We start from the raw sequence: 12667 nt of genomic DNA, 5'->3' as shown, positions 1-12667 counted from the left end.
GAGGGGAAGGTCTCTGGACTGTTTCCTGACCCACAGGGTGAATCTGTGAAGCAAGCAAATCCGCCAATAAGCACAGGACCCACCAAGGTAGAGGAGGAACTTTGTCACAATACAAATGATTACAAAGTCCTTATATCAGGTTTTTAGCAGTGATGGAATAGACTGCTGGCTTGCAAAGTCTGTCTGGTAACCTCCAAAAGATTGGAAGGTTCTCAGTCCATAGTTCAAGATGCTACTTTTTGTTGTAAATCCACAGTCCAGAGAATTAGACCAGGAAAGAGGCAAAATGGAGGTGTCTCAGAGGTCTTTTATATCCTTTACCATGTGCATGGAAGTTTACTGTCCCAAACAAAGCCCGCAGCCTGCGTACATGGAAAGTAACTGGCCCAAGATGGAGTCCAGGGTCATATGTCCTTACATGCCTTTACATACTTTGCTGTCTCACGGGGCAGCAATTGCCCATACTCTTTCTGAGACATCCACAGGAAAGGATTACTCGGTGGGATGAATTTCTTCAATGGCCCATTATGAGCGTGGTGTGTTCTTAATTGGCCATCAACACATGGCTGTCTAGCCCTGATGGAAAAGTATAATCTATGAAAATCTATCTGTAGGGTGTTGTCCAGGAACAAAACACATGTTGGAGATACAAATACATAGCCAATATTCATAACTTTAGATACAAAGATGATATGCATATAAACAGGATAATCCTATGTGATAGATTGCAACTTTTCCAGTGACACTTCACATGATACACTTTGTAGAAAAATTGTTGCAATTGTATAACAGTGGTAACAATGATACATATGGTCATTTTTCTTATACATAGAATCACACCATCAGTCTTGAAAGGTGTGGTGGGGGATATTTATCATAGCACTGGAGATATTTTCTAATTGCTGTCATGTTCCAATAACTTTTTTGGCAGAATCTGGAGTACCACATGGATCTACATATCCATTCCATTATTTATATCACTGTGCCCTGTGTGTGCAGAAAGTCTGCAGGAGAACAACTAAAGAGTTGTGAGCCTGGAACTCAGTTGCATAGTGTTGTCCAGTATTTAGCTCATGGTGGTCTGATTCTTCTTTCTCTAACGTTCCGGAGACTCCCCCTACTTTTATATAGTACAATAATATATATCCATTTTATGTGTACGTATGATGGCGTTCCTTAGCTTTTTTTTTTTTTTTTTTTTTTTAATGGGTTGTTCTTGGAATAGATAAGGTGAATTTTCACATGTTGATATTATTCAACTGAATATATTAACTGTAAGGGTAACAAAATATTGAAATAAATTACTTTAATCGGTCATTTGAGTTATTTTCAATTCTTGCTATTTTTAAAGGGTATATATTATTTACTGTAGTAACTTTTAACTGTAAACTTGTATGGGATTAAGTAAGTATGGTAGTTTTTTCCCTGGGTGTCTTTTATCCATCCAGACAACAATTCTTCAGTTGTTTCTGACTTTACACATTTAGGGACCATCATCAACTGTCTGTTCTTTAGGTTGAATTTATATTACAGGTCATCCATTTAGTTTCTTAAAGCTTTACAATCCTTGATAATTTTTGTTATCATGACTGGATGTGAAATAGCATGCACAGCTTAGAAAGTCAGGTCATATAAATAAAGAGTTAACAGTTTGGTCTTTATCCACATTTTTTATAACTATTTTTAATCAAGTTTGTTAATTAAAATGGTTTAATTTGGTGCTTTGTAATATCATCAGCTGTCTCACACATGCTTTTCTATTGGTGGAAGATTTGAACCCATAATAAAAATCTCTTGGTGGTTTTGACCAACATTATGTCTAGTTAACAAGGATGAAACAAATTTTGTACTGATGAAACAAATGTATTTGTTTTTAATAAATAATATATAATTCAATTTTAAATTTAGGCTGCAAGGTAATATTGGCAATAGTGCTTGAAATGGAGTCACTTTCCTGCTCTTCTGAGGATGTTAGTCAGCCATCACATGGTAAGTTTCCTATAAAGACTTTGTATTGTACAGTTTTCAGCTGGTTCAGACTTTTAAAGCCTTCAAACAAGATTTAAGGAATTGCTTTATTTTTATGTTTTTTAACTGTACTTAATTTGTTTTTTGCTTGTTTGGCTCTCCTTGTGCCCACAGTGCTGCTTCACAATCCTGTTGTGGAGGGAGTGCTATAGAACGCTTAAACTCAAGCCACTACCTACTCTTGGCTCTTCTTCCCCTGAAGTTCAAGTTCAGTTCCTCTGTCTGGAAAAACTGAAATTGATTAGATTTGAAATTAAGTGTCCTTTTAAATTAAATTTTAAATTCTGCAGAAAATGATGAGTGGGACCCTTTTCACCAAGGTACATTTCCTACTTGCCACCAGTGAGTGGATTTGTGAAGTCCTGCTTGTAACCCATGGTTACAATCTATTGAGGAGAAAATTGAGCAGTTAGAGGGTAATTTTCTTTATCTAATAAAATTAAAGAATTTAAGAATCTGATTTTTAAAAAATAAAAAGGAAAAGTGAGCTTGCTCAGTTAAACAAGTGAGTTGAAGAAAATCAGGAACTGCAACTTTCACAGCAATATTAATTTGGCCATATCCTTCATGTTTTTGGAAATATATTTCAAAAATATTAATCTAGTACAGATTTAACAAAGAAATTGGGAATAGAAGATTCTACATATTTACTATAAATTAGAAATAATGTTGTTCTAGGACTCTTAACTCTTGCATTTCCTGGTATTTTCCCATTTTAACTGTGCAGCCTTTGAGCCAGATAATGCCTTTTAGATACTGGCCCACATTATGCATGATGTAGAACTGCAGTATTTCAGGGGGACCTGTGAGAGAGATTGTGCCTCAGGGCATAGGGGGAGAGCAACTGCTGCATTACTGGTTAGGAGAGTGCAACAGGGTATAGCTAGCTAGCTCCAGGTACAGTCATCCATATTTTCTTCCAGAGGCAGTGTTGGATGTTTATTGTAGTCAATTATCATGCCAACATTTTCTGCAGGGTGTCATTCCTATCCTGATAATGCCCTTCACCACAAATTTTGGTTAAAAGGTCCTTGGTTTTTATCTGGAATGGGTTAAAGTCATTAGAAAAGTCCATCCAAATGTTTGTTTCATTTGACACCAAGAGATAAGGTGAAACTTTCTCCAAGAGAATTATATATAAATGGCTGTCTCGTATCATATTCATTGTTATAACAATAAATCAGATTAAGATGTATCTGAATCTTCAGAGCATATGAAGGTATATGTACGTCAGGTACATCAGTGATAGTAGCTAGCCTGGCATCAGTTTATATCCAGGAGTTCTGCAGGACAGCCACATGGCATTCTCTATATTTTCTTCAAAACTCTCGTTTGGATTCAGTATCTTGGCATGATTCCTGGTTTCTTCAATAGATGACATTTTGGGTCAGACTCTGATACCCTTACTTAAGTTGTACACTCCCTTACTCAGCAGGTCATAAGATATTGCTGCATGTGAGTCAGGTGGCACAATCTGGTTCTTTATCAGGTAATAGAATTGAGTAGGGGGCTCAGGGAAACCTTATAGTTTTTTAATGTAAGTGTTTGCTTAAAATGGTTTATTCCTGGGATAGTTTCACTGCCCCAAAATGAAAAGGATTGTTTTATGCTTTCATTCCTCCAAAAAGTAAAAGTGTACACTGGCTAGAGCTAGGTGTAGTATATGCAGAGCTGCCAAGCAGGTCCACCAGAGATATTCTTTCACCTTTTCTGTTCCACTTTGGACCTTTCTAGAGCAGAAGCTGGCACTGGTTTCCTGTTATTTGTCATTGTCATTTTCCTGATTTGGACAATAATCCACTAAGGGCTAGAAATAAACCATCAAACTCATTTCACTTGTGATGAGCTGTAGATGGAGGAATGCATTAAATTGCTTTTTGGCCTCAGACTCCTTTGTCTTGTCTCTTTTTTTTTTTTTTTTTTTAAGTTTCTTCCTCTTTGTATTTTTCTATACTTTCTTGAGTTTCTCCTTTCACCTTTTAGATTGTATTTTTAATCCTCTGCCAACTTCTGCTTGCAGTTTTTTAAAATCTGAAATGTGATGTTTGCTGTTGTAAATGACAATGGGCTAGAACTTTGTGCAAAATGCATTCACATTGTTAGAGCTAGTTGCTATGTCTTCTTAATCATAAAACCAAGATTTATTACTTGAAAATTAATAAAAAAAAGCTGACATTTGTATGTGACTTTTGGTGTGCATTTTGTTTTCAGGTAAGAATAAAGAGATGCTCCTAGGTTACCCCACCAGGCGTCGTAGTTGTGCTTTAGTAAATACTCCATCTCCATGTGTTAACAAAGCTATTCATCACATTCAAGAGCTGGAAGTAAAGATAGAAAGCTCCTTTCAACAGGTACTATATGACTAAAAATTGTCAAATATTAATAGAATCTTGGGTCTGAATAGATAACCAGATTGTATCTTTGGAAAGCATTACTATTTTATAATAATGGAAAGTAGTATACTCTTTCTAAACCAGTGTCAAGCTAGTTCATTTATTAGTCAAGACATCTTTTTAGCTATGTACAGTCCTGGAGGGTCAAACTACCTCATTAAAATCAAGCTGTCTTCTATCTGTTTCACACATCATCATCCAAAGGCACATAGAGGACATCTTGATTTTCCTAAGCCAAATTGTTCCAGTATATTGCATGGTATTCAAAAAACTTTTTTTGACACTAAACTAACTAGATAAATAAATTGATCTATGCACCTCTGTGTCATTTTTAATAAGTGATTTTGTTTTCTAGCAACATTTAATAGTTCTTTGATTTAAAAATAAAAGGCAGTGTTTCTTTATTCTAATGTCCACTAAAAAGCATGTATTGATAACACTGCATCTAATTTTCTCTTACCTGGTTATATGTTGGTAGAATTGAGACTTATGCATCTTCTTTTCCTAGAGCTTGGTATGTAGGATTTCCCAAACTTCGGGAAACTTTGCAGGAGGATTGGAAGGTGGCTTGCAGCAGGCATATACATTTTAAAAAAGAATATGAGTAGGGAAGCTAAGTTGAGTGTGAAAAGAAGACATGAGGGAGGTGATACATACTGGCAGATAGGTAGAAGAAAGGTAAAATGCATATGTGCCTGTATAGTACAATAACAGGAAATTTGCCACACACTTCTCTGGGAACATGATCAGGGTCATTGAGAGTATATACTTTTATATGAGGAGGTTTTTCCAAATAGCAATTAGTAAAGTTCAAGGGAGAACCTACCCTGTCTCCTTCATGTTTTTGAAGAAAGTGGAGAAACTGTATGAAAGATACATTGCAAAATTGGGTAATAGATCATGTATAGAAAATGGCATCTATATTGGTATTCTTTTGTATTGACAAAGACTGTTTTTGAGTATTAACATTATTTATTCATAATTTCTGGCATGGTATGGAGCAGCTATTACTAGACTTTTCTTTTTTAAAAAAAAGACTCTTATTTAGGGTTGGTTATCATTTCTCTTATTTAACTGAAAGGATGTTAGAGTCCATATATATTTGGGATCTACACAATTCCAAAGACACATTAGCTATAATTATTTTTAAAGCAGGTAAAAACAAATTCATGTTTATGTACATTGACATGCCCCTCTTGCAGTGTAAAGTTTAGTGACCTTTTACATTAGAAAACATGTATTTGACCAAGATGCCTTAGTGAAATTTATCTTTTATGTTTGCAGCATGATCGTACACTTGAGAAGGAGAAAATTCCGTGGTAAGAATTATACATGATTTTTGTTTTAATGCCAGATAATTGTTTGATAAGTTAGTCTGCCTAAAAACCACACTATATGAACTTCAGCACTTCACACATTTTCCACCCTGCTTTGAATGGAACTATAATTACCATACTTTTTTTTTTAGGTAGCATTTTGGGGAGCTGGATGACTCAGGGGATCAATAATGGTATATGGAGCATTTGACCTAAATGACAAGTTGATATCATGGGGATTTGTTAGGTGCTCATCACGTCTGAAAATCAGGTTGCTTAGTTAGGTGCTAAAATATGGAAGTTGTAGATTTACTGTAAAGTCTCATTTTTAAAAATCTTGGCCTTGAAGTATTAAGTGTGACGGAAAGACTAGTTATGATAAACCATACTTCATTGCAATGCTCTGTGATATTTGTAAACTCATGTAGTTCTGTGTAAATTTTCTTAAACTTTCTTTGATTTATATGTAACATTTATTGAATTTGTATAAGAGATCAGTTACCTCAGATGCTGTTTAACTATTTAAGAAGCCTCAGAAAAGAGGACAGACAATTCCAAAACATGGGTAGAGGAAAAAGTCCTTTGAAATTGACAATGCTTGGTGACCGATCATACTGAGAGGAAATAGACATTTTTAATCATCTCCCTCAAATTTCTCATCCTACATAGTTTTAAACTTTACACTAAATAAATACCTTTTCGTACTTTCAGTATTATTTGTGACCTAGTTGTGTGAGTTTCAAAATCTTTCATCTTTGGTTGGCAGGGATGCTTTTAAGGATCAGGCAACCTTAATAATACCAACTCCATCTATATATCTGTTTTTAGAACTGCCTTTTTTCACTTTGTTAAATCATTTATAACAGCAATAACATGAAAGAATGGGTGGAGGCTGGATTCCGATCTCTGTTCGACAGTGTAAATCCAAAGTAACTCCATTGTCTTCAGTGATTTTACTCCAGATTTACACTAGTGTAACTGAGAACAGATCCTATTTGTGTTCATTGGTCAATATCCAGTATCTTCTCAGGTATGCATATATGAATTTGACATTGACTTAATTGAAATCAGGACTAACTGTTATTGGCCAATGAACATATTTTTTATTTGCTGAGCCCTCCAAATGTTCTAGACATCATACAGCCAAATAAAAAAGCATCGGACCTGCCCTGAAGAGTTTGTAGTCTAGTAACATTAATTTAGGCCCCAGTCCTGCAAACTGCTTTGCCTGAGGGAACCTTTACTCCTGTGCAGACAACAGTGTAGTTAATAATCTGCTATGCAGGTCAGGGATCTGTCTGCATGGAGCTGCTTTGCAGGATTGGGTCCTGGCAGACAAACCAAATAAAGAGACCTAAGACTTCCCCATCATTATCTCATGACTAAAGCTGAATTCCACTTTTTCTTAACCCCAGCCTAGTGTCTGTTGCTTTGATGTTATTCATCGTAGCCTATTGTCGCTATGTAGAGTATTTTAACCCTTCCTTTTTCTGAATTTTGATTGTACTGTTTTTAAAAAAAAATGTATCTAACCGTTGCCATTTTAGTGTTTTGAATAACTCTTTCCTTTTTTGTTTTAAAAACTATATTTAACGTTTGTTTACTCTGTTTTGTAGTTTTAATTACCATATATTTAACCCATGCCTTTTGGCTTTATACATAATCTTTTCTTATTTTTAAATATAATTTTTATGCATTTTATTTTCTATTTTTGAATATTTTTTATACTTATGCAGTATTTGTATTAAAAAATTGCTTTTAGCACTACTGTATAATTTTGTTGTTAGTAGTATTGGTAAATTCCTTTTAACCCTCGCCTAATTTATTGTAACCCTTGACTGTCAAATGTTTTAACACATTTTCATCCATAGTCTGTTTTCAAATATTTATAATTTATTTTAACAATTGAAGAATAACACCTCCTACCCTCTCTACTATTTTGAGAGAGCCATCAACTAAATTTTGGTGCCCCTTTCCCCTACTCCTTCCCAATGTGAGAGAGAGTGAAAATGAGGAAAAGTTCAATTGATATCAAGCTACTGGGTGCGCAGATGACTGTTTCTGGTTGGCTGCTGATTTGCTGAGTTATTTTTTCCTCCATTGGTATCCTACTGTTAATTGAATTGTCTCGTTAGACTGACCTTTCACTTGGTAAGGCAACTGCCGTCTTTTCATGCATTTATACCTGCTCCTGTATTTTCCACTCCATGCATGGATGAAGTTGGTTCTAGCCCACGAAAGCTTATGCCCAAATAAATGTGTTAGTCTCTAAGGTGCCACAAGGACTCCTCGTTGTTTTTCCCTGTTTTCAGTTTCCTGAGATCCAGGAATGCTCCATATGGCTGGGGAAACATGAATGGGAAACTAACAGGCTCCCAAGCTATGCATTGAGTTCCCTCCTCCTTTCATTGAGTCTGAATGTTCTGCTTGGGCTTCTTCTGGTGTTCTTAACAATCTTTGAACTTCTCCCCTTCTGATGTTTTCCAGGTGTCTCCAGTAGCAGTCCTTGGCTGATGTTCCAAATCCTATTTTTCTGTATCACTCTTTTCAGATTCTGGTACCTCCTTCCAGTTTCACAAGACTCTACACACACTCTAGCCTTCCCAAAAATTCTTAGTCTCTGGTCCTCCCAGTGTTTCCTTTCCACTCAGTATTCTTTCCTTCTTCTTTCCAAACTTCCAGTCTCTTTAGTTCCCGTCCTATCACTCCTTCTTTGTCCTGTCTTCCTTAAGGACCTCAGCTCTCTGTCTTCTTCTTCCCCTCCTCCCCTCTTTTATCCCCTCATTCATCTTTTCTCCATATCTGGGGTCTTAATTATCTGAAGGTGTTAGCTGTCTGGTGCTGTGGCTGCAGCTGTTTTTGAATCAACTATGTCCTTCCTGCCATTTCACTCTCAGCTCTATGTTCTCTCTTTCTGGGGCCTGGTCTACACTAACCCCCCAAGTCGAAGTAAGGTACGCAACTTCAGCTACGTGAATAACGTAGCTGAAGTCGACATACCTTACTTCGAACTTACTGCGGTTCAGACGCGGTCCACACGCGGCAGGCAGGCTCCCCCGTCGACTCCGCGGTACTCCTCTCGTTGAGCTGGAGTACCGCAGTCGACGGCGAGCACTTCCTGGTTCGATTTATCGCGTCCAGACCAGACGCGATAAATCGAACCTGGAACTTCGATTGCCAGCCGTTGAACTACCCGGTAAGTATAGACCAGCCCTGGGTCTCTTTCATACTTCCCTTTTGCACTGCAGTTAGACAAGAGGAGGGGAGCTGAGATGGGCTCAGGCAGGGAGTGGGGAAGAGAAAATTCTACTATTGACCCTCCATTCACCCGAAGTGGAGGTCAGCATCTGGCCTCCCAGATTCTGCATTACTCAGAATCTGTCTCCAGCTTCCCTTCCCTCCTCATTTCCTTGGTGTTGACCCCACTTTCCACTGTCTGTGCAAGCTGTATAGGACAGATGGAAATATGTACTGACACATATGGGAGATGGCTGCAGTGGTGTATGTGTAGAACATAGCAGAGGAGCCTCTATGGCTTCAGCAATTGAGCATAAGCACTAAATGCCTGTGTGTAAGGCCCTAGCTCCTGGAATCATGTGATTACACCAGAATTCCAGCTTTCATTTAATAAATAAGTTTCTAGCCCTCATGGTTGTAAAGAAACCCTTGAAAATGTGTATTAAGAGTAACTGATGCAATTACTCATCATTTTAATTGCATGAGTTAAAATGCAATTTTTTAACAGACAATCATGTCTGCCTGACTCAGCAGACAGCTTGAAACAATAGCTCTGAGATGGAAGAGCTGCCCTATGCAACTCAACGGGTGTTAATGCTGAGACTCAGAGCTCTGGGGTGCCCACCAACAACATCCAAGCAGAGGACTTTGGCATCAAGAGAAGAATGCACTGGTCCCCTCCCAGCCCCCCCAGACAGATACATACTGGGTGCTGGGGTAAATATTGGTGGGTCCCTCTGCTGCCACCCTGGTTTTTCGGGTAGGGAAAGGGGGAAACTTCTGCTTCCCTGTGGGAAGTGGGACCTCTGCTGCTGCTCTTGGGCAGGAAAAGGGGCCCTGCATTTGCCTCTCTGGGTGGGGGATCCCTGCCACCACCTCTCCAAGTGGAAGTTGAGCCACATTGTCTTGCTCAAGCCTTTAGTAGCAGATAATTGGTTGGGAACTGTTGTGACAGTTGAAATCAATGCAACAGGACCCGTAAAAGTCAAGGGACTTATAACTGCTGGCTTTTTAGGTGTCAGAAGACATTCCAGCAAACAGTTATTCTCTTTTAAAACAGGTAATAAGCCAATTAATTGAGTACTTAAACCTTATCCTGCTCAGTTATTCATCCTACCTATACCTCTGAAGTGTATCATATATTATTAGAAAGTACAAGATAGAAGCATACCATTTTCAAAATCTCGCAAGACTAGAATGATACATGGTCTTAATTTTCTTTTTCATATTTATTTTCTTGTATAATAGCAACACTCTTTATAGCTTTGCTGTAGGGCAGTGGTTCCCAAACTTTAACAACTTGTGAACCCCTTTCACTAAAATGTCAAATCTCGTGAACCCCCTCCTAAAAATGAATATTTCCAGGGATTTTCTCCTTTACCTGAGCATAAATTATAAAAGCAGTGATCTTGGAAATATAAAATTTGTTTTTATGACATGCTTATTACACACTATTTATTAATTATTATTTATAATTACACTATTTTTATTACATTATGAAAACGGCAACACTCTTCCAAGATCTCACTTCCATAGCTTGTATCACTTTGAATAAGCCTGTCATCAAGGAGTATCAGATTTGAAACAGCATGAAGGTATTTAAGAAGCCAACTCAAAGAGTTCCTCCTACATAAGCATTCAGGTCTTGAGTAGTCCAGGCAAACAACGCACGTTACAACAAAGCTTAAACTTGTTCTTTATAATAATTTTAAAAACAATACTACCTGACTATTTAATTTTAAAAACAGCAAAAAATATCCACCTCCCTTTCCATTTCTTATAAGGAATCTTGAAGTTTAAATCTCCTCAGTGTGCTAGAGATGCTGGCTTTGATCTGCTTAGCTCTTGGAAGTCCAGGGACTCCAGGCTGCTGGCCCCATGCTGTCCGGGGTTCCTAGGGACAGCCCTGTCCGCAATTAGGGAATTTTTTACCAAGAACCCCCTGTAACATTTCGTGAACCCCTAGGGGTTCATGAACCCCAGTTTGGGAACCACTGCTGTAGGGTGACCAGATAGCAAGTGTGAAAAACCGGGATGGGGGTGGGGGGTAATAGAAGCCCATATAAAAAAAGCCCCAAATATTAGGACTGTCCCTATAAAATCGGGACATCTGGTCCCCCTACTTCGCTGTTATGTTCTTTTATTTTGGAATATATTGTTTGCTTTTAAACTTAAGTATTCGCCATGTTTGGTTTGTTGTGGCTTAGTACAAAAGCAGTTGAATTTAACTTCTTCACAGATGCAAAGTTCACTCCAGTAAGCATCCTACTCACATCTGTATTTATCCAGTCTCCTCTACTTCATAATTGGAAGTGCTGGATGGGAAATAGTACCAAGTTCAGCTTCGAGTGGATGCCGATGTGTATTCCACTTAGGTGTGTGCGCGCCAAGCTCACTGGAGTTGGAGACTTATGCCTAGCAGTACTTGTAGAGGGACATCACTAGCACCTCATGGCTGTGGTCCCTCCCCGGCTTTATGAGGCGGCAGCACCCTGACTCCTCTCAGTTCCTTCTCACCGCCTGTGGCTGGAGTAGGAGCTCTGTGTGGTTGTAGTCTCACAACCTTGCATTCAGTCTTAGTCTAGTTTCTTGTATTTAGTTAGTAGTCAGTAGATAGTGTTCCCCAGTGATGCCTTCACCAGGGTTTAAACATTGTCCATTTTGTGGAGGGATGATCTCCAACAGCAACCCCCATACTAGGTGCTTGCTTTGTTTTAGCGAGGCCCACCTTAAGGAGCGTTGATTGATCTGTAAATTGTTTAAAAAGAGGACTCAGGTGGTGCTGGACCTTCACCACAAGCAGCACCTGCTTGAACAGACCATGTGGTCTGATCTGGTACTGAGACCTTTCTTGGGTTGAAGATCACCTTCAGGCTCGGAGAGCACTGCTGCCTTTTGTTCTGGGGCAGGTGCCTTGCCAAAGAGACAGAGGATCCGAGGAAGAGGTCTCAGAAGATCAGTTGGTACCACTCCAGATTGTGGGACAACTCCTCTGCCTCCCCCAGGAAAAGTGAAGATTGGCATGCGACCGGTTCCGGCACTTGGGATGGCACTGGTACAACTGACCCTTTCCTGGTACTGAATGGGAAAGGCAGAAATCCTGTACCATCTACTTCACTTCAGGCCTCCAGGCATCCATTGAGTCCAGTACTGATAAGGGAGATGCTGGTACCGACTGCATCCATGTTGCCAGTGTACCAAGCAGCCGCAGAACTACTCTGCCTTTTGGTCCTAACCTCACTCTTCATCCAGGACTTTCTCAGGGCTACAGCACCTATAGCCCCTCCGATGGAGTGAGTCGCTGAACCCTTGTGTCTGAAAACACTGCATCCAGATCTCCCCCTCCCTGTGGTGGAGATGGAGCCAGTACCAGGATCGGTTGGGGAGGACCTCGGCACCGGACCCTCTTCAGCCTCACTGCATTAAATGCTGTAGGTGCTCCCAGGGCAGCTTTTGCCATCCTTGATGTTGATGTATTTTGGTGCTCTGGTACCGCTGTTTACGCTGTGACCGATACTGCCTGCAGCAATGGCATGCTCTGTACTGAGGGTACTTCCTTCATTGGGGGCACCAATTTCTGCCTCGTTCAAGGTGACAGATGAATCAGCCTGCCTATTGGCTCCTGCAGGCATTGCTCCGCCCATGTTGCTGAGATCCTGGGACACTTTTGATTCTGAGTTGGGATCATCATCT

General features: G+C 39.2%; 1 protein-coding gene across 1 annotated transcript in view; it reads left to right on the top strand.

Moving 5' to 3' along the window:
• Positions 1–1940: 1940 nt before the first annotated feature.
• Positions 1941–12667, top strand: part of CCDC178 (coiled-coil domain containing 178) — a 302851-nt gene continuing 292124 nt past the window's right edge. The window contains exons 1-3 of the mRNA XM_026647335.2: positions 1941–1989; positions 4240–4379; positions 5706–5740. Of these exons, the coding sequence (XP_026503120.1) occupies positions 1941–1989; positions 4240–4379; positions 5706–5740 (224 nt within the window). The remainder of the gene's footprint in view (positions 1990–4239; positions 4380–5705; positions 5741–12667) is intronic.

Source organism: Terrapene carolina, unplaced genomic scaffold (assembly GCF_002925995.2).
Source record: "Terrapene carolina triunguis isolate 2854851 unplaced genomic scaffold, T_m_triunguis-2.0 Scaffold58, whole genome shotgun sequence".
NCBI classification, from domain to species: Eukaryota; Metazoa; Chordata; order Testudines; family Emydidae; genus Terrapene; species Terrapene triunguis.
The sequence above is the reverse complement of the archived record's forward strand: the minus strand, read 5'-3'. Positions and strand labels throughout refer to the sequence as shown.